Source organism: Elgaria multicarinata, chromosome 3 (assembly GCF_023053635.1).
Source record: "Elgaria multicarinata webbii isolate HBS135686 ecotype San Diego chromosome 3, rElgMul1.1.pri, whole genome shotgun sequence".
In the NCBI taxonomy this organism is placed as follows: domain Eukaryota; kingdom Metazoa; phylum Chordata; class Lepidosauria; order Squamata; family Anguidae; genus Elgaria; species Elgaria multicarinata.
Genome location: NC_086173.1, coordinates 43533155 through 43558782, shown reverse-complemented (window position 1 = coordinate 43558782; position 25628 = coordinate 43533155). Strand labels below are relative to the sequence as shown.

Below are 25628 nucleotides of genomic sequence, written 5' to 3'. Positions count from 1 at the left end.
CTGAGCCTATTTGGTGCATTCTCTTCCCTCTCTATTGTTTTATTATGATTTTATTAGAACGTAAGCCTATGTGGCAGGGTGTTGCTGTTTTATTCTTTTACTATGCACAGCACCATGTACATTAATGGTGCTATATAAATAAATTAATAAAAATAACCCTAGATCCAATCAACATGTGCAGTTATGTGTCCTACAATTTGTTGTAATCCCACTAAAATGGATGATTCTCAAAACTATAGTCGCAAACTGTTGCATGGCCTTAGGAATTGGTTGTTATTTTACATCATTTATCAGATAAGTCATGTTGTGGTTCTAATTCTAATGCCATTCTTTCAAACCTGGTCAAGGAGGTAGTCACGTAACATAAAGAAAAAGAAAAGGGCCGTAGCTGACATTTACACAAGAATTGACTCTTAAATTGTATATTGTATTGACATTTAAAAGTTCAGTTATTTTTTTATGTAATTATATGTCCTTTATTTTCCATTGAAGTCTCTAATGTTTAAAAGGGACAAGACAGGTGGCTTTGGAAGTAATTTTAATTGTTTGCTTAAGATAAATTTGCAGCTGATCAAATATTTATTAGAACACAGGTGTATCCACATTCAGGAATATCAGACAAGCTATTTTTAAACTTTCCTTTTAATATATCACTTCTAGTTTATATTTATCCATGTAGTTGGGCTGAGTTGCCATCTTAGCAGGCAGAAGACTAATGGGCAGCAGGTGGTCTGATCCAGGCAATCATCTTCATTAGCAGGGTTTGCAAAATTAATCTTTGACCGGAAGTGTGCATGGACACCAAATTGTAGCGCTAATTGTTTTCAGAGTAGGAATAGAGGCAGCCAGCTTTTATCTAAGTTATGTGAGATGCTGGTATCTTATTAGCGAGAGTGGATCTTGTAGTATATCTCTTCATATAAATACAGTGTCAAGACACTAATTTCACTCTGTTTTAAAGGCATTGCAGAGGCATGGCCACTTCATGTGTTTGCTCAGTATCATCTGTTTTTGAGACATCCATTACTTTTTCATATATATGTCTCTCTGCCTGAACTGTTGACATTTTTGCAACAATCATAGTGTTGAAAATTCTAGGCTTTTATCCATGATTTGGCAATAAATACTTTTGTAACTATAGGCTGTTCCATTGTCTTCATGGTGTTGCTGAGATATTAAGCCCTCATTATTTTAGGTATTACAATCCATAAAGAGCCAGGTGTAGTAGCTAAAGTGTTCGACTGGGAGTCGGGAGATCCGGGTTCTAGTCCCCACTTGGCCATGGAAACCCACTGGGTGACTTTGGGCCAGTCACAGACTCTCAGCCCAACCTACCTCACAGGGTTGTTGTTGTGAGGATAAAATGGAGAGAACGAGGATTATGTACACCGCCTTGGGTTTCTTGAAGGGAAAAGGCGTGATATAAATGCTAATAATAATAATAATAATAATAATAATTCCCCAGACTTACCTATAGGACCCATTTTGTTATCATTCTGTCCTGTCCCCCCAGTACCAAATCATTGGATAATCTCTCATTTTTTTTTAATCTCTGATGCTAAGGAGGATGATAAATTGTAACCATACAGACAAGAAATCTGAGCCTCATGATCTTACACCATGATCTTATACTGACTTCAGTGCAGGCCTTTATTTGACTATTCAGTGTAAATGCTTCTATAATGGGAATAATCTGGGCATTCCAGTATTGTTTGCAACACCCTTCCCCCAAATAAATCACTTATAAAGTTTTTGCTAGTCGTATTCTAATACTTCATGCATGGTGACATTTTGTGCGTGAGAGAGGTAGAGAAGGAGAGCACATCCCTTTCACGTGCACTTGACATGCTAACATGCTTGGTGTACAGCAGAGCAGCAAAATCATGTCCAGTTCATTTCTGTCACTGCAAGTCTAATTCATCCTTGTGTGCCGGACTGTTAATTCAAGCTTCAAGACAGATATTACCAACCTCTTCTTCAGCAAACTGTAGGTTTTATATTACAGATGAATGAGACTTTTGTTTCATTTTGCAAATTGCCCCAAAATGGTAAAACGGTAACATTGAAATGGGCCAACTTCAATCAAGATGGCATCTTTCAAATTCTTCAGAACAGCACAGGGCATATAATAAAAGTCTATTAGCCCAGCAACATAGGTCCATTTATTTATTTGCAATAATAATAATAAAAAATAAACTAATAAAGGAGTTTTCTCCTCTGATTTCTGACTTAATTAGCAAATATTTCTTTCATAGAGTCACATTTGCTGAATTTTGCCCAACTCACGCTTCATGGTTTTTTTTAATTATATAGGCCATGAAGTATGTTATTGTGCTAGTGAATCAGTTGTTGTTTGGATTTGATATTGCATAGCACTGTGAGACGTGGGAAGGAAGACTGTTTGGAAAAGACGGGAACTCTCCCCCCCCATTTTTTTCTTCCTTTTTTTTGTGGTAACGTGGGCAGGTATCCACCCAGCCAGCTGGCAGCCTTCAGTGCTTTGCAGATGGCTCCCATATTTAGGAAGACATAATCTTCAGAAACTTGTTTTTTGGTAGTGTTTTAAACATGTAATAAGAAGTGTCTATTGCCTTAACACTATGGGGACAGTTAATTACAATATGACATTTAGGCCTAGCGTGTACCAGCTGAGTTTTAGGCAGCTTGCTCTCCAAGCTATCTTCAGTTATTACCACGTGTGTAAAAGGCTGAGACTGTGACACATACTGAAATTATCTGGAAGAAATTGACACTGCTTAATCCTCAAAAGCTGAATTTTGGGGATTCTCGTGTCCTTTACGTTTAGAGGGAAAGATTAAAGAAGGAGTTGGTAAGAGCATTTTCTCTACCGTTTGTGGGATTTAGGCTGTGCGAAAGGATGGAAGATTATTTATTTATTAAAATATTTCTTTGCTGCCTTTCAGGGCAGAAACCCTCCCAAGGTAGTTTACAGCAATAAAATATATAACAACAGTTAAAAGCATGATAAAAACATGAGCACAATAAACTGGCAATAAAAACAACAATAAAAGCTAACCATAAAACCAGAAACAACAGCAAGGGCAATAGCAGTAGTCATATCAAGTGAAGACCAAGATAAAACAATATGTTTTCAAGTCCTTCTTAAAAGCCTGCAAGGGCGGAGCATGGTGGACCTCCAACAGCAACTTGTTCCAACAGTGGGGCCACTGCGGAGAAGGCCCTCTCATGTGTGGTCACTCACCTCACTGTTTTCATGGAAGGGCAAATGAGAAGGGCCTCTCTTTCTGAACTTAAAGTGCAGGCAGCCAGATATGGGTGAATGTGGTCCTTCAAGTAGCTTGGTACCAAACTTTTTATCAGAGTGAAAAATAATAACAGACTAAAAGATGGAAAACCATTTTGTGAAAGGTCTAGAAGGTTGGTGTCTGGCAGTGTAGACGATGAAAGGAAACACATGCAAGAATTAAAGTCAGTTGGAATAATTAAGGTTTGTCAAAGACTTTATGCATCACCAATTGTGGTCACAAGAGAAAAGAATGGAGATATACGCATGTGTGTAGACGATCATATATTAAACAGCCATACCATTGCTGATCAGTATAGAACGGCTAAAGTGTATGATGCATTAGATTACTTATTCCTGAGTCTATATTCCTTATGTGTTTGGGGACATGTTCCTGAGAGGGAGCCATGTTAGTCTGTAGTAGCAAAAACATCAAGAAGTGTGACAAACAGATTAATTATGGCATACAGTTTTATGGGTCAGTGTTCCCTTCATCAGATGCATCAGAAGCTTTGTTCTTAAGGTGCCACAAGCATCTTTGTCCTATCTATACCACAAAATTAACTAGGGAAGTATGCAAAACGTATCTGACAATACTCAGCTACATTAAATGGCACAGGGGAAATGGGAAGGTATTCCTTGTACTGCCCTTCTGAAAGTTCTGGTGCCATGGGTAAGTAGTCTGCAAGAAATGTTTAATAGAGCATCTGCTGAAGGTCTGCTGCATTGGTTCCACTTAAGCCAAGATCCATGTGAAGGGCTTTTCAATGTACACACACATGCAACCATCAACAGAAGGCATGTCTACACCTAATGGAGTAGAGGGAGGGAGGGAGGGAGGGAGGGAGAGGAGGATCGTGGACTACCTGCTTCCACGTCTAGATGGCTGCGTAACATCCTGGAAGGGAAGAGGGATGTCGGTGCTGCCATTTTTTTTAAAAAAAAGAGGAGTCTGGACTGCGGGCAAATTCGGGTTAACCGAGGTCTCGGTTATCCTGGGAAAATGGAGGGGTTGTCCCTGCTTGCGCTCAGGATCCCCTGTGCGTCGTTTAGAGACACAAGGATGACATCAGGATGATCCTGGGGGAAAAGGCTCATGTAGACATGCCCAGACATTTCTGTCAGATTTCCCCCCTTAATGCACTTTTAGCAGCTCACCCTTATTTGCCTGTGTCTTTGCAAGCCATCTGACCGTACCTAGGAATTAGGTGAAGAAGCATAAAAGAGTGCTGTTGTGGGTGCAGTCTGTGTCAAAGAGTCTTTGCAAGGCTGGCTGTACAATAGGGCAACACAGGCTGTTGCCTGGTGCACCATAACACACCATTCTCTGGCAGCAGGGCTGAGAGGAAAGGACTCATGCCACTACTATGTTGTTATTTATTCAGTGGTATGAATCCCTTCTCCCTTGGTGCTGCTATGTAGGACTTGTTGCAGTAGGGCAGCCGTTCTGGGGCATACACTAGGAAAAAGTGTCCCTCCCCCCAAAAAAGCAATTGCCCACTCCCAAACCATTCACCTGAGTCTTTGCCATTGCAGTTATTGCCCTTCTGCTGATCTTCTTGCCTAAGATAGTTGCCACCTGTTTGCCTATTTCATGGCCAACCTACTGCCCAGATGGCTAGTAATCCCAGCTGTCAGCCTCTTGTCTCTGTGACTAGAATTGGAATTGCTGGCTGGCACCAGCAGCTGCTGGATGGCCGAAGGTGGCTAGATAGGATAGAAGGGAAAAGAACACAGTGATGCTTAGGGAAAGATTCCTGCTGTACTCCTGAGTCTGAACTTGTACTTCTCTAGGCCACAAGTGCTTGCTCATTGGCCAGGGGTGGAGTGAATGCTGGTTTGTGTACATAAAGTATGGTTGGCTACTATGGACATGTGCCTGCATATGTCTGGCTGTCAGGCACAGGTGTGTGTGTGGTTTTGTACATGGCTGTGTCAATGTTAAGGGTGCATACACTGAAGATGCCCTTCAGTTGTCCATAGCAAATTGTCTTAACTTATGCTTTGGAATTTCATGGTGGATCTTGCTCCACTGCTATTGAAACCAGAAATGGTACCCTTGTGTATCGGTATTATTATTATTATTATTATTATTATTATTATTATTATTATTTATTTATTTATTTATTTATTTATTTATTTATTTATATAGCACCATCAGTGTAGCATGAAGTTCACTGTCGGTGTGATGAGGATATGTTGTGTCTGGAAATGGGGTACAGAAATGGAAAAAAAGGACTGTCATGTTCTCCATATGTTTGAGGCACTAATTGTAGTGGCCCCATGATATAGCAAAATTAATATAGCAAAATTACACCCAAACCTACAGGTTGAACTTGAAGAATCAAGTGATTCTTCTAGAGATGCAAGAGATGCAGTTTTGTTCTGAAATTGTGGCCATATCAGAGGCCTAACATCAGGCTGGGTATTCCAAATGTTAAGTTGGTTTTTTTTATGATCTTGTTTTTGTTTAAAAATGCACTTTACCTACCTAACTTGCACTTCAGTGGAAATATACTATCTCAGCAATGGTAGAGGTTACACAAACTGCCAACACTGTAATTAAAGGAGAACTTATTTCAGCTTTCCCCCAATATATCCCCATTTTAATTTGTAGGTGTTTTGAAGGTGCCTACATCTGCTGTACCTCAACTGTGTGTTGACTTCTCTTTCCATCTCCTAACATTGTGTGTGTGTGTGTGTGTGTGTGTGTGTGTGTGTGTGTGTGTAAAACTATTAAGAAATTGTGCTGCTCCAAAGCAAAACAAATAAAACTTCCATATGGGTTTGAATGACTGACAGCCACTTTTCTTTTAGATGTGCTGTGGTATGGTTTGGACAAACTGTGTTGAGTGATGATGTGAAACATCTGCTCTCTTCTCTGGGGGATGCTTTTCTGTAACAGAATTGGTGGTGGAAGTATTTGCTTGTGCTCATATTGGAAATCAGTGTTGCCCTTCCTCATCTTAAATATATTTATTTATTTATTTATTTTATTTATTTATTTATTTATTTATTTATTACATTTTTATACCGCCCAATAGCCGAAGCTCTCTGGGCGGTTCACAAAAATTAAAACCATCATAAAACAACCAACAAGTTAAAAATACAAATACAAAATACAATATAAAAAGCACAATATAAAAAGAACTGATGACTCAGTTCTGAAAGCAATGAGTGTGAAAAATGGTGAAAGGAGGGTAGGGGTGGTACTAATATGGAATGAGATGACTAACCCACCTGTTGGGAAGGAAATAACAGGTCCTTTCCAAAATAGTAGGGGCTACAAAGCATAAATATTTGTTTTGTGCTGGAAGTTATGTGGGCAATTTCGCACCCCCCCCCCCCAAGTAAAGGTCCCAGACTTAACATCTTGATGTGTGAGTATTTCAGAAATAGAAAAGATATTCATTTCACTAAAGAACGAGTCTTGGACGTGGATTATTCTACTCGCAGCACTGTAACAGATTTTAATTTTTAAAGATGTAGTTACCTTTCCATTTCAGTGGTTCAGTTTTTAAACCATTCAGAGTTATTTCTGATGATTAATTTTTAAAAAGCCTTTATCTGAGCTCTTTTTTTTTAAAAGCATTGTGCGACTTCTAAGTGCTACTTTGGTATAGAGTCATCTTCCCCAACCTGGTGCACTTCAGATGATTTTGAATGCGCCTCCCACCAGTCCCAGCCTGCACAACTATTGGATAGGGATTATGGAACCTGTGGCCCAAAGCATCTGGAAGCCATTAAATTGGACAAGACCACACTAGAGACCCAATAATATATTGGATATTTAATCCCCTTTGTTCATGGGGATTTCCTGTAATGTAACAGACTGTTTTACACCTACCCACTTTCTTTTGCAATATTTGAAGCATCTTGCTAATAAGAAGTAAGGGGAAACAGAAAAGGAACTATTTTTCACTCCCACTTTAGCACTGCAAAGAGTTTTTAAAAAGAGTTTTTGTTATTTATTTTATTTATTTATTTACATTTTTATACCGCCCAATAGCTGAAGCTCCCTGGGCAGTTCACAAAACAATATATGTTTATTTCTTATCAGTGGGATGTTTGAACATTTAGAGATAATATAAAAATAACATACTATTCCTATTTTATGTCCTTTTGGTTCCAAGAGGAGGCAGGCAACCTCCTCTGTGAGGTGGGCCCAGTTTGGAAATTGCTAGTTTGTAGTGTTGTTCTTGTTAGAGCCTTGCATAATGGATGTGTGTGTGTTTGTGTATGCACACGTGCATCCATTTCCCTGTTAAGTACCAGGTTGACCTTGGAGGTGCCAAATGTGTACTCAAGTGACTGATTTTAATGTACTCAGGAAGAAATAGCTGCAAATGCCTGATGTGATGAGGTATTCAGAAGTCTCTTTTCTCTTCCCTGAATAGAGCAACAGTCCATTTGACATGGCAAGCATCTGCTGATCAGACTGGTGACATTTTTCCCATTCTCTACATGGGCATAGACAGTTTTCTTATCAAGGGAGGAATTCTCCAGCATCTCTGATTCAAAAGATTTTCTCCTCCTGTCTCTTATTCTGATTGATGTAAGAGGAACAGGCAGCAGACATATAGTGACATTGATGAAGGTGCTTACTGTACAGAGCCATAGTGGTGACATGCAGATACATATTGGGTTTGTGTGCAACTTTTAACAAAGAATTGATGCAACACATTGCTCCATTTTGGAGTAAACTGGTATATCTGTCAGAAAACAGATTTCTCAAGATGTGTTTAGTTGAGAAGTTGCATCTAAATTTGTTTAAGCAATCTTCTTTGTTGCCAAAAAAAGTACTTCTAGTATCCAATGTTTTGTGTAAATCATTTTATGGATTCAGACTTGTCAACTGCCAGAACAGAGTTTAAGAAGAGATTGCATGATATGTACATCCAACGGGATTTGTCCGTACTGCCAAATTCAAGAGTGGGTCCTTGGCATGTGATGATAAAACTTTAGATTGGATTGAGCCGGGGAGGGGGGATTATCTAGACAATCTGAATGAAATTCTCTTTGAGAAAGGATTTACTGCTGTTAAATTTAAGCAAATGTCTCACCTCTATTAGATGAGGAATATACAAGCATCCCTTTGAATTTAGGCCACTTTGTTTACAGGCAATCAGGGGCAAAAGATATCCAACATTATTTATTCAGCTGCGGATCTGAGAAAATGTTTAGAAAACTCCAACCCCATTATTAAAGGGGCAAAAGCATTTGGACCAATCACCAGAAAACCAAGCAATCATTTCATATAGCAAATGATAATAAGGATGTGGTGCAAAAAAGTGGATGATCTTATTTTGGGATGCCAACAAAGACATTTTAATATTCATAGAATTGATTGTTACTTATATAACTGAACATGTAATATGTATGATTTGTTCTGGTGAAGATCTAAGGATTAGGCCAGAATTTATATTGCTGAAATCATGCTTTGTATTTTAATATAGTTATGACCTTTATTTTTCATGGATATGTGCACTGTTGTTTTGTTAGAGCCTACAGCACTTAATCATAATCAGAAATTGAAGTGTACAGATGGGATCTAGTTTCATTATAGTTCTATTTGAACATTTGAATAAAAAAATAAGGAATAAAAATGTAAAAGACTGGAAGGAAGGAATGCAAATGCTGTACGGAGTAGAGTGAGGCTATTGGGAACCTGGGTGGAGGAAGTGGGTGGGCGTGAACTCACCCAGCTGTTTCCCCCTGGATATTTGGTATAGTATTAGGGGTACAGGTGTTGCCATGGCCCATTAGATGTCCATCTCCATTATCATGAAATCATTTTGCCCAGGAGATGAACTGGAGGACCTGCATCTGATGTTGGGCCAAAGAGGCAGATTGGGGGTGCTGCTGGTGTACCATCCACCCTGCTGCCCTGCAGCCTCCCTGACCAAGCTGGCTGAGTTCGTTTTGCTTGTGTGGTGTTAATCAAGGATGGTGGTCCTTGGTGACTTCAGTGTTGATGCTTGGGCTGCCATGACCTCTATGACAACCTTTGGGCTGGCGTAAGTTGTCATCAGCCGCTTTGTGATAGAGGCTCCACATGGTACACATAATTTTTAAAGAATATATGCTTACTTCAAGTGCTTACTCAGGGAAGAGTTTTTCTGTATGACAAGATGGTACCTCCAGGGATATGCACCACTAGTGTGAAAATCATTTTCACCATAGCATCACTTTTGTTGTATGTTATAAGCTTCTTTGAGAATGTTTGGTTAGTAGATGTATTGAATACTTTAAGTAATGCACGCCTGTGGCATGGATCTTTTAAATGTTATGCCCACCAGGCTGAAAGACTGTTATCACCATTAAGTCTTAGAAATCAATAGCCCAGCACTCAGGAAGAGATGCAAATGATCCTTAAAACCCTAAATGTTTTTTCTGTGTTGGTTCATTTTATTTTCATTTTAAACTACTGTGGCTCAGCCTTTTTACTGGTCCTTCATTCCAATCAGGCTAGATAATTTGAGGGAAAACACACACAGAGATAGATTAGGAGCACACTTATGGGTTGCGGCCTCAATAATTGTAAGCCCCCGAACTCGGTGATTTTCACTTCTCCGTCCCCCCCACCCTGCATTTTTCACCACTCAGGCTTTCCTGCCTGTCAAGCTGGGGAGCCTCGATGGGAAGGGAAGGAGACTGGAGAGGCCTCAGGGTAACTCATATCCTGACCTGTCCAGTCTCCTCCCCTCTCCACCCAATGATACGCTCCCTTCTTCCTGTTTCTGAAGTCGATTCTTTCTATGACTGCTGGGAGGGGGAGGGGAATTGGAGCTTTGATTCCCAGCTCTAAAGTTGGAGGACTTTCTCCAATCTCAGACAGGCAGGAAAGATTGTGCCCTCCTCTTTGTGACAACCTTTCAGGTACTTGAAGAGTTCTGTCACGTGTCCCCTCAGTCTTCTCTTCTCAAGGCTAAAAATGCCCAATTCTTTCAGTCTCTCCTCATAGGGCTTTGTTTCCAGACCCCCCTGATCATCCTCGTTCTCTTCCCCTGAACCCCCTCCAGCTTGTCTGCATCCTTCTTGAAGTGTGATGCCCAGAACTGGCATCTTGAGCAATACTCAAGATGAGGCCTAACCAGTGCTGAATAGAGGGGAACCAGTACCTCACATGATTTGGAAGCTATACATCCAAATAGAGTATAGCTTTATACTATATTAATGCAGCCCAAAATAACATTTGCTTCTTTTGCAGCTACATCACACTGCTGGCTCATATTCAGCTTGTGATCTACAACAACTCCAAGAGCCTTCTCACTTTTAGTGTTGCTGAGCCAACACTACTGTGCATTTGGTTACTTTTTCCTAGGTGGAGAACTTGGCATTTATGCCTATTAAATTGCATTCTATTGTTTTCAGCTCAGCGTTCCAGCCTACCAAGATCACTTTGAAGTTTGATTCTGTCTTCCAGGGTATTAGCTATCCCACCCAATTTTGTGTCATCTGCAAATTTGATAAGCAAACCCTGCACCTCCTCATCCAAATCATTAATAAAAATGTTGGAAGAGAACTGGGCTTCACTCTGCAGTACTCTGCTCATTACTTCCCCACAGTTTGAGAAGGTACCATTGATAAGCACTCTTTGGCTCTGTTCAGGCAACACATTTCTCAACGGTGGATTTAGAACTCCATAGTGGAGTTTTTACACCACTGCACTCCACACTGATTATCCACGCCGTGCAAAGGAGAGTTTCTGCACAACCGTTGTGTTGCATGTTGTGTGGAGGGCTCCGTGTAGTTTTCCATTCCATGGAGTTTCCCTTCTTGGACTCCTTTTCTCATTAGGGTCACTTTCCATGGGATCTTGTTTATTATAGTTCTGAGTTTATTAAAATCAGCTTTCCTAAAATCCAGAGTACGTGTATGTCTACACTCGGCTTTTGCTTCCTTTAAAATCAGGAACTCAGTTCCCGTAACTGCCACTTTATCCACTAAGTCATCCCTATTGGTCAGTATCAAGTCAAGGATAGCTGATCCTCTAGTTCCTTCCTCCGCTTTCTATTGGAGAAAATTATCAGCCACACATGTCAGGAATTTCTCGGAGGGGGCACTTTTGGCAGTATTTGTCTCCCAGCAGATATCGGGGTAATTTATTTATTTATTTATTACATTTTTATACTGCCCAATAGCTGAAGCTCTCTGGGCGGTTCACAAAAATTAAAACCATGAAGAGCACATAAACAACCAACAAATTTAAAACACAAATACAAAATACAATATAAAAAGCACAACCAGAATAAAACCACACAGCAAAAATTAATATAGGTTAAAATATGAGATTAAAACAGCAAAGTTTAAATTTAAGTTAAATTAGGTGTTAAAATACTGAGAAACTAAAAAGGTCTTCAGCTGGCGACAGAAAGAAAACAATGTAGTTTCCAAGTGAACCTCTCTGGGGAGCTCGTTCCACAACCGGGGTGCCACAGCAGAGAAAGCCCTCCTCCTAGTAGCCACTTGCCTCACTTCCTTTGGGAGGGGCTCACGGAGAAGGACCCCTGTGGATGATCTTACGGTCCAGGCAGGCACATATGGGAGGAGGCGTTCCTTCAAATAACCTGGCCCCAAACCGTTTAGGGCTTTGAATGTTAATACCAGCACTTTGAATCGGGCCCGGATCTGGACTTGAAGTTCCCCATTACTGCTACATCATACTTCCTTGAAAAACTGACAATTTGCTTTTCAAATTTCATCCTTGTCTTCTCCTTGATTGGGTGGTCGGTAGTAGACTCCAACTATCATGTTCCTTTTATTCCTTGCCCTATTTTTTTTTATCCAGATGCTCTCGATGGGGCTACCAGGCTCATCCTCCTGTATTTCTGTGCAGGGATAAGTTTTAACACATAGTGTGACTCTGTCACCCTTTCTATTTCTTCTGTTCTTTTTGAACAAGTTATACCCTTCAATTGCTATATTCCAGTCATGGGAGTCATCCCACCAAGTTTCAGTTATACCTATCAAGTCAGCCTCCTTTCAGTAACCTCAAATTTTTATCGGATTGGTGTGTGTGTGCAGTACTTCACAACAATGGCCACCTCTACCCTTCCTGCTCAGGAGAGAAGACTGAGATATTAAAGGATAAGTGTGGTCACAGTGATAAACCGTATGAAACCTACTGAAGGGAATATGTAGAACAGTGAGGGGGTGGTCATATTGACAGCTCTGTTAAGGCTGCAGGAAGTCTCCTCATGGAAACAGGGGGATACCTGTTGTGTGGCTAGAACACACAACAGGTATTCCATACAAAGATGTCATACAAAGCAATCTGTCAGTGGAAGGCAGATTTTTCTCCGCTGCTGTGCTGCTATAAGAAATTGGAAATGCTCATGGTTTACAGATGGTGTTTATAGTGGAGGAAAGCTCTGAACGTAAGCCTTACAACTGTTCTCAGAAATGCTGTGATGTTGTTCCCTGTCCTAGCATGGCTGCTGCTTCCTTTTTAGAATTCACTTCTTTTGATTTTGTGGGGCTGCTCACATGCTTTAAAAAACAAGTAGCCCTTTTTTAAAAGTGGTGATGTGGCCCTATGCCCCTGCTCGCAAATATAATGGTGTCAGTGAAGTGGCTGCAGGAAGAGCCACCGCGTGTGTATGTGTGTTTGTTTTTTCTCTCAAACCTGTTGTAGGAAGTGGAGCAGGCCTGTGGTGTAGATGATGCAGTAAAAGTGGTTAATGCTATACTAACATATTGGTATCATGACAAGGGTTGAGTTGTAGTTATGGTGTTTTAGTTGATAATTTTTCCACCTCTTCCCTAACTCAGAACAGCTAAGATTAGAGTGAGTTATGTTTTTTTTTTCTGATGAGACATGGAATAGATCCCATTCTCACTAAGCTGAGCTGTAATTGTGTTCCAGAAAACTGCAGCAACTGCAGTGTTGTTCATGTTCAGACTACAAGGATATATGTTCTGTAGAGGAATGTATAACCCTAGGAGATATTCCTTGTGCAAGAGACGGTTGTTTAAAAGAACAAAAGGAAAGCAATAAATAGAGCAAAAACTTTTGAGGGATTGTAAATCACAATATAGTTTTCAGTTTTCTTCACAGATAGAACTTGATGTTGGTGTTGGTGATTTTGCTAAGTAATGTTATGTCATTGATCTTACTAACTATGGTAGCATCCTCCATAGGATGCTACCATAGGTAGTAAGTGAGTTAAACAGATCACTTTATCATTTTCTTTGGTGAATTGTCAAGAGAGATTCTTTCATAAAGGAAACAAGAGCTATTGTGTTTAGACTGAGCTATTTGAATAAGCTGTGCTCAAAGGATCTGAACTGTGTTGGGAAAAAGATGGGAGTACTGAAATCATGTCTGTGTTGGGCTATTTATGATATGGTTTGATGCTATTGTCTGGATTTGAAGGACTCCTAATGAAAAGCTTGGGTTTTTATTCTTGGTCTCTCTGTCCCTCTTCTCCTCCCATATTTTCCAGAATTCTAACAAATATCTGAGTGCTGCCCAAAATGGCTTCAGGAGGCACATGCTGCTATTATTGTTTAGAACCTAATGGGAGATCTGGACCTTGAAGTGTTTATTTTTGATTATGGACACAATTCAGCAAATAATTAGTTGTAAACTTTAATTCATTGCTTTCCTTGGGATGTGCAGCATAATCCTAAACAGGTTTACTTGGAAGTAGGTCTCACTGAGTTTAGTGTGACTCAGGCCAGTTCTAAAGTAACTGAGCACAGGACTGAAATGTTAGTCACAACTAACTTTGCTGGAATGGTACACAGTGTCTTTGGGTTTGAATTCTATTATGTGATCACAGCAGCACTAAAGTGGCCTAGATTCTTTTGTTTCAAAAGGACAAAGTGTTCTTGACCTTTTAGCCAAAACTACATAAACAGTATGTCATTAACATTTTTCAAAAAGTTATATTGTCCAGTGTCTGGAGGGGCTGCTTAGAACAATGTCTTAAATAACATTTTATGTGTGCCCCCCCCCATTGTTGAAAGCGTGTTTTACCAAACTGCATTGAAACCTTCATCATACGAGATTTTTTTTACTGCACTGTTGAATGCTTTTAAGCTGTCCACACATACCCCTCTCTCAAAGCTATTATTCTGGATGACAAGATACAAGTTAGAAAGAGCCGTTTCCCTTTCCCTATTGGCTTTATATGCTCATTTGCAGGGACATTTTTAATATGCTACAGATTTTTAATGGCCACCAAGTTAAGTGCAACATGACAGTTTAGCATTAACTTGCTTGGAAATGGCATGGGAAGCAATTGACATTAATTCAGAAACTCCTTCAAATGACTTCTGGCACTTATTAGTCTTCTAGGAAATTTAAGATGGGTGGGGAAAAACAGTTTAAAATGCATCTAAAATGTCAAATCTTCTTTGCAGCCTGAGTGCAGCTGTTCCCTATGTAAAGTTCAGGAACATCTACCTCTAGTTTTATTTCTCAGCTTTTTCTCACTTTTACTGGGTAAATGGAAAGAATTTCTGAATTGCTATTCAGAACATTGTGTGTTTTGCCATTTTTATTGTCCTAATTTACATTTGGCAGGCTTCTAAATCAGAAGGACCTTTTCAACAAATGCCCTGCCTGAGAGTAGGATAGAAAGAGTCCTAGCAAGGTATCAGAAAACATGTTAACAAATTATCACACACACACACACATCTCCTGTTGTAACAAAGATTCACTACATTCAAATGCATGGGGTTCATTTAATGCCGTGTCCCCCTTGCCTCTCCAATCCCTCCTTCCTTCCTTTGTTCCCGCACTGCTGTTGGGTTTTAGAGTGTAAGTTCCTTGTGGCAGGGATTGTCCTTTATGCACATGGAGGAAAATACCCAGAATGCTGATATTTATTAACATAGATAAAGGAGGCTTACTAGCATTATTTGAAAATAGCAGAATAGCAATCTAGAAAGAAGGATCCCTTTCAAGCGATGATGTCATTGCAATGTGGCAGAATTTAAGCAAGAACAAACAGAGCAAATCTGGACACAATCTGGAGACTGCATCTGTTTTTTTGTTTTTGTTTTTTTTTAAAAAAATGGCATTCAGGACCTTAATGCAATAATTTCAGATTAATACCAGAGCCAACTTGAGTGTGTATGCCTGTTGCCACACAACAAGCCCCAGCGTATTCTGGCATGTACAATGTGCAGCTCAGAAATGCTTCAAACAGTCATGGAGGAAGAGAATGATCTCCCTCCCTGTGGGCAGGTCACTTAGCTTCTGTGCTCCTCACTGAGGAAGGGGCTTCCTTTCCCACCACGTAGCACAGAGGTAACCTACCCATGGAGGAGAGAGCAATTATTCAGCTTATATGTTGAATGGTGAGAATGGGAGTGATTTACTCACCATGCATCACAGAAATGCAGTGAGTTCCCTCGTCCCTGCTGCTGACTGGTAATCCCCCCACCCCCATTTTACAAGGAAAGTGGCTGAGGAGAGAGAGGACAGGGTCTGGGAGATGCTGGAAAGCTGGGTGAGGAGGCCCTCAAGTCAGAGGTTCTTCACTCCTGCTTTACAGTAAACGTTGACTCACAAAACTATTTCTGCTATTGCAGAATGGGCTGTGCTTCTGTTAAACTAAGTCAAAGGAGAATGCTCATATTGTAAATTAGGTCTGGGCCATGGAGACAGGCACAGCCTACCGGCTAGGACCACTCACTGGAACTTGATAAATCACATAGTTTTGCCGTCTGACTAGGACTGCAAAACAGGGTCACCATACATGGCTAGTGGCCTGTGTTCAGCTTGGTGAGTAACAAGTTATGCTGGCTATCCTAATGTAATTTACTGAAGCCTTCCAGGGCATTTATTCTGTAGACTGTGTAGACTGTAAGCTCCATCACATCTAGTCAAATGCGCGGCTCCCGTCGCTTCTTCTGTCGCCGCTCCCATGTCGCTTCCTGAAAACAGGAAGTAATTAGCCCCATTCAGTCCGGTAGAAGAGAGCAGCAACCGGACTTATTGAGGGTTTTTTTGCAGCGCAATAACGGCCAGAAGGGGCGGAAGATGTGTGAGAGGCAGACGACGTCATGTGAGCAATTCGCGAGTGCCCAGTAATGAGCGTGCAGTAAAACGCTTGTCAGATGGAGCTTTATGTCATTCAGCATTGTATGCCTTTTGTGCTACAGATCCCAAAATTATGGTACTTTCCTAGTCAGATTGCAAAATAAGAGATTTATTGTGTCCCTACTAGACTGCCATGCATGATGGGTGTACTGTGTTCTTCTTGCTGGGTCACAGATTGTGCACGCCTTCCCTTAGATAAGTTGTATAAGAATTAAATCCATGTTAATATTCCCCCAACCCACACAAGCATACACCTTTCATGAATTAGAGATGATCGGCTTGGGAAAGGATTTATGAATCTTTATTTATTTATTTATATTAAATTTCTAATCCACCCAGTAAGTAATATACACCTTCACTTTCTGTCCGATAATCCACAATAAGTGCGAAAGCAAGGAAAACCCCGCAGGGGAGTAAAAAATAGCCAAAGGCAAGGGTGGAACCAAGTAATCTTCAACAATAATATTAGTAAAAGTTTTATTAAAGTGCCCGGTGCCTACGCGTTTCGAACGCGGTTGCGTTCTTCCTCAGGGCTTTATCTAAAAAACAAAGAAGTCCTTTGTATCATACTATTTACAATTAGAGGCATTTTACAAGTATCTGTACCTTAAAAATTTATAATATCTAGTTAGAAAAACTTTAAAACAATATGTATAACAAGACATACAAATTGCAATCAAAAAAGGTGTAATACATCATCATTCAGCTAATTGGAGTATCTATGCAAAATATAACAACCAGGAACAATCATCTATGTTACAATAATAAACAACAGTATTTACTTACAACGTAATTGTAACATAGATGATTTGATGGTGGCAGTCCAAATGCCTGAGCTCTTTGCCCTCCAGCTTTATTTTGCAAAGGCTCACACTACTGATGTAGAAAGCAGGTGAAAAAGGTTGGATTACCAGACCCCGCTGCACAGTGACAGAAGAAGCTGCACCTGTGAAATCTCTCCCTTGTTACTAATTCATTAAACACACAACAGTCTTTTTGCATCCATTGTTGTTGCCCTAAGGGAGAAACGACCTTGTGTACAATGACTGATTTATTCATGAGCAAGACATGTGATTCTGTTACATGCTATGCCACAGATTCTTCTGTCCCTTTAAGTATGCCTCTGTTTTTTAGCCTCCACGGTGGTGATAATCTTCCCTTGCTTCTTTTGTGGTTTGACTATTCAGTTGTCTACGCTCTGGTAACCTCCAGATTAGATTACTGCAATGCACTCTACATGGGGCTGCCTTTGAAGAAGCTGCAGCTTGTGCCAAATTTTGTGGCCAGATTGATAACAGGGACCAGAAGGTTTGAGCATATAAGACCCACTCTAGCCCGCTTGCATTGGCTGCCTGTATGTTTCTGAGTGCGATTCAAGGTGCTGGTTTTAACCTAAAAGCTTTACACTGCTTAGGACCACAATACTAGATGGTACGCCTTTCCCGACATGAACCTACCTGAACACTATGTTCAACATCTAAGGTCCTCCTAAGGAAGCTCGGAGGGTGGCCTTCAAGAGAGAGAGAGAGAGAGAGAGAGGGCCTTCTCTGTGGTGCCCGCCCCCAAACTGTGGAACAATCTCCCTGATGAGGCCTGCCTGGCGCCGACATTGTCTTCTTTTTGGCACCAGGACAAGACTTTTCTCTTCTCTCAGGCATTTAGCAATATGTAATGAGCCTGGGTTTTTGGCTCATCGTTTTTAAAGTTGTTATAGTGGTTTTAAATGTATGTGCATATTGCATGTTTTTGTGGTTTTCAATTTTTGTAAATTGTTTTTAAGTGTTTTTATCTTATGTGAACCACCCAGAGAGCTTTGGCTATGGGGCGATATATAATAATAGTTTGTACTTTTGCTCAATTATGCAGGTTATGGCCTGTGAACCACATGTTTTATTTGCTTGCTCTTACATTCAAAATCTGTAATGCTTCCAGAAATCTTCTGCTCATGCCTGTCATCATTCCTTTCCCTACTGCTTTGTTTTATATTTTCCTAAGAGTGAACCATACACTTAAAAGGAAAAAAAAACCCTCATCTTACTCCTATTCCTTTTGCTTTCTAGACAAAGGTGAAAATGGGGAACCTTATCAGAGGAGGAAAGGTGCTGGAGGTAGCCAGCCAGATGTTCCTGCTCCATCACAGATCCTCAAAGACAGGACTCTAATGCCAACAAGCAACAGCTGGAGGCGGATCATGCTACTCATTTTAGCAATAACAATACACAATATTCCTGGTAAGCACCAATCTGTCTTTAATGCAAGTGTCTCACTTCTAAGGATGCTAGTTGTTCAGGAGGCAGATCTAATTGAACTGCTCTGGGTAACCAGCACAAGTCGTCCCCCCACCCCCAATTTGTTCATGTTCTTTTTATTGCTGCTTTAGTGTTGACATTGTAAGAATTGGACAACTTGAAGAAAATGATTTTCAATTTTAGAAAGTCTTGTTCTTTTCATGATGATCCCTTTTAAGTACTTTAATCTGAACTCATAATCCTGTGAAATCAATACAGCTTTTGTTATCTGCCTCAGTGGCATCAAAGCTATACCGTAAGTGACTTTTCAAATTTGCCCAATGGAATTAACGTGATTGATGTTTGCACAGTTACCACATCCCTACAAGGAAGGAAACAGATGACTAAATACAGCGTGGAGATTCTACTTATTTGAAATGTAGTATGTTTTTGTGCTTATTTCAACCTTCAAGAACCTCACCTTTCTTTAGAAAATGATCAAAATATAAATGCTGAAACATGTTGTAATATATTTAAACTGGGTTTTTACCCCATGGTGAATTATCTATCTTGAGTGCTTTTATTTCAAATAAAAGGATGAGGACTGCACATGTCAAGTGTCACACTACCATGAGTTTAATGGTTTTAGGGTGCAAGTGTATGTATGTTTAGACAGAAAAATGTCTTTTTTTCTGTCTAAACATGCATGTGATTCCATCCATAGTGGTCTTTGGGGTAAATTATCTAGGAATAAAATGCTTTTTGTCTATATGGATGCATACAAGAAATTATACTGCTGGGGAAAATGGCCTTTTGACTCCTCTTTAAAGAAGAGGCTGTGCCTCTTTTCCTTTATGTTACCTTTATATTTCCCCTGAAATGAAATATGGGTGTTTCATCTGTTAAGGGTTATATGAATACAGTGACAGATGATTCGTAGTCACACTTAGGAGGCAATGCAGTGTGCATTTTTCTGATTGGCAGACTCTAAAGCATAAAGCAGCCATTGATTCAAGAGAGAAGCAGCAGCTTCAGCTAATGAGTGAGAAACCAGTTTTACTGGGATGCTTTGTGAGTTTCCATAACTGCAGAGGACGTGGGACTGAGCACTGAAATGGCTTGAAAAGATTCACGGGCTCTTTGGTGAAGCTTTCGCTTGTGCACTGAACCCTTTGAGGTTCAATTTTGTCTGGCTGGTGAGAGTTGAAGGGATAGCAGGGGATGGAAGCAAGGAGCCTTGTCCTTCTGGATCCATTTCTATGCAAGCATTTGCAACATAATCTATGGAACATGGCTGGTTTAAGTGGACATCTGCTTGACCTAGATAAAATGCTTCAGTTATTCCCCTTCTATCCCCATCTCCCTTTGGTGCAAAATGAGAGGTCAGACCAGTGGCTAGCCAGTTAAGTGGTAAGTTAAAAGTCTAGCTCAGTTTTATTGGATGAGTTTCAGTTATTGAGGTCCGAGGATGTGGACAAGGTGCTTGGCCAAGTCCGGTCGACCACCTGTGTGCTTGACTCTTGACCCTCGTGGCTCATTACATCAAATAAGGAGGGGATCGCCGGCTGGGTCCAGGAGGTTGTAAATGCCTCCTTGAGAGAGGGAGTGGTGCTGGCCTCTTTAAAAGAGGCGGTAATTAGACCACTCCTGAAGAAGCCTAATCTGGACCCAGAGGATGTTAACAACTACAGGCCGGTGGCTAATATCCCTTTTCTGGGCAAGGTGCTTGAGCAGGTGGTTGCAGGACAACTCCAGGCACTCTTGAATGAAATGGATTATCTAGATCCATTTCAATCGGGTTTCAGGCCTGGTTTTGGAACGGAAACTGCATTGGTCGCCCTGTGGGATGACCTCTGCCGGGAGAGAGACAGGGGGAGTGCGACCCTGTTGGTTCTCCTGGACCTCTCAGCGGCCTTCGATACCATCGACCATGGTATCCTTCTGGATAGGTTGTCTGAGCTGGGAGTTGGAGGTACTGCGTTGCAGTGGTTCCGCTCCTACTTGGATGGCCGATTCCAGAAGGTGGTGCTGGGGGATTATTGCTCTGTGCCGTGGCTCCTAAGCCATGGGGTTCCACAGGGCTCTATCTTATCCCCTATACTGTTTAACATATACATGAAGCCACTGGGGGAGGTTATCCGGAGATGTGGACTGAGGTGTCATCAATATGCGGATGATACCCAGCTCTACCTTTCCTTTTCATCAAACCCAGGTGAGGCAGTGACTGTTCTGAACCAGTGCCTGGGCACGGTAATGGACTGGATGAGGGCTAACAAACTGAGACTCAATCCAGACAAGACGGAGGTATTGTTAGCAGGTGGTTCATCTGTCCGGCGAGATGATGTTTGCCCTGTCCTGGACGGGGTTGCACTCTCCCTAAAGGATCGGGTCCGTAGTTTGGGAGTGCTCTTGGATCCAGAACTGTCACTTGAGGCACAGGTGAACTCAGTGGCAAAGAGCACCTTTTATCAGCTTAGGTTGATATACCAACTACGCCCTTATCTGGACAGAGATAGCCTATCTACAGTTATCCATGCTCTGATAACCTCTCGTTTGGATTACTGCAATGCATTATACGTGGGGCTGCCTTTGAAAACGGTCCGGAAGCTTCAGCTGGTACAAAACAGAGCAGCCTGTTTACTAACAGGGACTGGCTGGCGAGATCACATCACGCCAGTCCTTTTACAACTTCATTGGCTGCCAGTCCAGGTCCGGGCCCGATTCAAAGTGCTGGTATTGACATTTAAAGCCCTAAACGGTTTGGGGCCAGGTTATTTGAAGGAACGCCTCCTCCCATATGTACCTGCCCGGACCTTAAGATCATCTACAGGGGCCCTTCTCCGTGAGCCCCTGCCAAAGGAAGTGAGGCAGGTGGCTACTAGGAGGAGGGCTTTCTCCGCTGTGGCACCCCGGTTGTGGAATGAGCTCCCCAGAGAGGTCCGCCTGGTGCCTACACTGTACTCCTTTCGTCGCCAGCTGAAGACCTTTTTATTCACTCAGTATTTTAACACTTAATTTTAACTTAAATTTAAATTTTACTGTTTTAACTCTGTATTTTAATCTTATATCAATTTTGTTGCATGGTGTTATCCTGGTTGTGCTTTTTATACTGTATTTTGTATTTGTCCTTTTAACCTGTTGGTTGTTTTATTATGGTTTTAATTTTTGTGAACCGCCCAGAGAGCTTCGGCTATAGGGCGGTATAAAAATGTAATAAATAAATAAATAGCTGCAGTGCTGTTGCTACATTAGATTCCTTATCCCACCTGCATCCCTTTCTGAAGGTGACAGAGCTCTTCGCTACATTATTGTCATGGGGATAGAGTGAAGAATTGTTTTCTTTCTGCTTTGTTTTGCATTATAGGCTTCAGATCTCCCTTCTCTTCTCATTGCTGCCGCCCTACAAATTGTTTCTCCCTCCGGCTTTGCAGCTGTTGGTAGCAACTGGGGTTCCCAGACTGTGTCTGTTACTAAACCTTTAGTTTGGAGAGCTAGCTAATGTGCCATTGATCTAAAGAGTTTGCTATATACTATTATTTCAGTGTTTTCCCGACTGGCAAATCCACAACATGGATCTTATCTTTAACAAAAATTATATGTTTGGCTCTTAAAGCCCAATCAAGCTAACGGCAGAGCAGGGGAGGTGATTCATCTTAATTATTAGCATAGTCTAGTAAATGTTGGGTAGACTTTCTAGAGAGCTATATAGTGCACACATACATGCACACAGCACCTTCTAATAATTTCATCAAGTAAGGGATATGTCAGTGGAGGTTTGTTTTAATATTAGTGGAAGAAAAAAATGTCTTTTGCTTGAGGCAAAACTGTCTTTATCCATTATAACCATATAAGATATTGGGCAACAGTTGCATCCTAGGATTCTTCTGCTTTAAGGTACTTTTAAACTAATCTTCTAGAAAAGGCAGTGTAACAGTATATAATATACTGCCATATTTTAGACATTTTTAGGCTCTTGGGATTGACCTCAGAATATCATTGCTATGGATTTCAAGATTAAAAGGTACCTTTAACAGAACCATTTCCAATGTTCTAGAACTATATCCCTGTTAAGAGTAGGACTTCAGAGTGTGCCATTTCATGTTGTTTGGGTAAATATGGAGACATGAACATCCTCAGACATGTTATAGATGCACACTATGGACCTATAATTGACTATGGGTCTCTGGTTCATATTTGTTTATTATTACTATTTTGAGGATTTATATCTCACCTTTCTCTTGCCACAAAAATAGTCAAAGCAGCTTGCATCAGTTTAAATATATATTCACACAGAAAGCCCATCAAAACAACAAACAATAAAACAAAAACAGGACACAGTTTGCAGCAACAAACGTGACTTACAAGTCAAGGGGTCAACTAATAATTAAAATTGCTCAACCTGGGTTAAATGTCTTAGCTGAGTGGTGATATGTTCACTACATGTATGATGATGTGTACCTTCCTTCACACATTATGTGTTTGCTTAAACAAACTACAGTCAAAGGTCCATGTAGACATGGTGCTACATAAAGTCGGAATGGGCTCATAAGGATTTGAGGGAACACAATTCCCTTATGCTATTGGATAGCAGGTATATCACACTTCCTGTTAAACACTTGTGTCTAGATTTTTACAGTTTCAACAATCGCCCATTGAAGAGGTAAATAATTGAGTTTTCCATCTCCAGACATTCTTTCTAAGATGGATGACAGGCTTTGGTTATACAGTAATAGTCGTTTTTAGCAGCATGTACTACCCTTAATATTTGTGATTACAACAAGTGTTGCTAGGGGTTGACAAGGTCTTCCTAGGAGTATCTAACTTACTGCCCTTCAGCATGTGTTCTAAATAGCTACTAAAAAGAATTGAGTGTAGATTACTGTGTTAGGCGGAGGAGAGTCATATAGAAGAGGCCATCTTGCTGAAATATCGGGTGCCAATTTCTCCAAATATATTACCCCCCTGCTTTACATAATATAGAGCCTCATGTGGCGCAGAGCGGTAAAGCAGCAGTTGCTGCAGCTGAAACTCTCCCCACGGCCTGAGTTCGATCCCAGCGGAAGCTGGTTTCAGGCAGCCGGTTCGGGTCGACTCAGCCTTCCATCCTCCCGAGGTCGGTAAAATGAGTACCCAGTTAGCTGGGGGAAAGGTAATAACGGCCGGGGAAGGCAAGGGCAAACCACCCCTCTATAAGGCCTGCCAAGAAAACGTCAGCAAAAGCTGGCATCCCTCCAAGAGTCAGTAATGACTCAGTGCTTGCTCAAGAGGTTCCTTTCCTTACATAATATAATGGATTATCCAAGGGTAGTAATTAAGTGTCTAGTGGAGACATCCCATAGGTGGGATGTCTCCAGCTGGGCCTCCTAGAGTGGGAGGCCCATCTAGAGAGCTTTGGCCAAAGGCAATCTGGATGCACTTTTTCCAAGAGTCTCCTTTTCAGAATTAAGCTTTCAAGGGAAGTCAGAGCAGTGTGTCATCAGCCTGTCCTTTTTCTGTAGCTACTTGATGGACAGATATCCAGTTAACGTAGTTTTCTCAGCTGTGTGTATATAGAAAATGTGGTTATATAGAGAAACAGTGATGTATCTGCAGAATTTCTGCTTGTGATGCAGATATTAAAAGCAAAAACGTGTTTGTCTTTATTGATGATGAAAAGCATTGTTTGTAGCCTGCTGTGGAAGCATCATCTGCTCTTTAGTGCTCAGGAACAGCATGGATGCTGAAATCAGCAGCCAGTTTAAAAGGTGCATCTTGATTTCTACCCACTAAAGGTCACTAGTGGTGGAGCTGGAATCCATAATTGGACGTTGTCCCTTCTGCAAAACTGTCAAGGAGCATGACTTCAAATAGGGATGGGGGGAGAAGGGGTGTACCTTTGTGACTCACTGTCCTGCTGCTCTGTCAGCTGGGCAGCAATGAATTATTTTTATTGTCACTCAAGGCAAAAAAGAAAGTAAAGAGAGGCCTTTTGTAAGGAAGAAAACAAAGTGTATTCCCCCCACCCTTCGCAATAGGTTAATGACAATAATCTCGCTGTTGCTGGAGAGAGGCCGTGAAAGAACTTGCCTAACCTTTTTATGTTCCTATAGAGCACAAAGCTGCCTACAAACAATTATAGAGGCTCCAGAAATGATCTCCTGTTCCTTAAAGGTCATGGCATTCATGTTTCCCTTCTTTTCCGTAATGTTGCTAGTGGTGTGAAAGAGCAGCACCCTCAGAATTTATATTCAGGACAGCAAGCGGACAGTGCTTTTGCTTCTTGCGCTTTACAGTCCCACATTGGATAAGTTGGAAGAAACTTCCAACCTATCAAGTGTGGGGCTGTGAAGTGCAAGAAAATTCCAACAACATGTAACATATTGGAAGTTTCTAAACCCTTTAGGCTAGGATGAAGGCTTTTAGTAATCACAATGGGGACGTGATCAAAAAGGGCAAGGAGTCCTACTCCTTTGGAAAAAGCTTGAATGTTCCACAGCTGGACAGGGTCAGGTCTACAGATACTGCCTGCAGTGAGAACAGTCTAGGAGTCCGGTTCTAGATTTAGTGATAAGATTTTCTTGATAGAAGAACACTGCATTGCATTGTAGGGTAAGGATGGACAAACATATCGATGAAGTTAAATTCAAGCAATGTACCATGGCGAGTAATGAGGATAATGCTTAAGGGAATTTACAGTGTGAACCAGCTACTTAATGCAGACTTTTTTTTTTTACTTGCTGGGAGTGATAAAGGTAGGAAAGCTTTTTTAAAAAAGTGTGTTTATTTTAGGAGGAAGCAGGAATACATTTCATATAGCTTTTGTACCCCACTACTACTGGCAACCTATACCATGCAAGTAAGACTATCATAAGTTTCCCTTACATTATTCAAAGTGCAACATATACTGCTCTATCATGCAACTTGTCTTTCAGCTTGATCCCTCTGCCATCAGATAGCTAATTTCCTTGCAAATGTAGGCAGCCGTTCTGGAAAGCTGCAACTTCTCATTAGCACCAGGTCTGAAATGCTCGGAAGGAATTGGAAATGACTTGCGGTTTCTGTTTAGCTGAGCACCAGGTGAGCTCCAGAGACAGGCATC

At 41.0% G+C, this 25628-nt stretch overlaps 1 protein-coding gene across 4 annotated transcripts in view; it reads left to right on the top strand.

The window, feature by feature from the left end:
• SLC39A11 (solute carrier family 39 member 11) overlaps positions 1-25628 on the top strand; it is a 451624-nt gene that overhangs the window by 153744 nt on the left and 272252 nt on the right. For all 4 annotated transcript variants that reach the window (XR_010025183.1, XM_063120074.1, XM_063120075.1 and 1 more), the window contains one exon: positions 18383-18553. Coding sequence is in view for 3 of the 4 variants with exons in the window: in XM_063120074.1 (XP_062976144.1) it covers positions 18383-18553 (171 nt within the window). In the remaining variant the exon portion in view is untranslated. The remainder of the gene's footprint in view (positions 1-18382; positions 18554-25628) is intronic.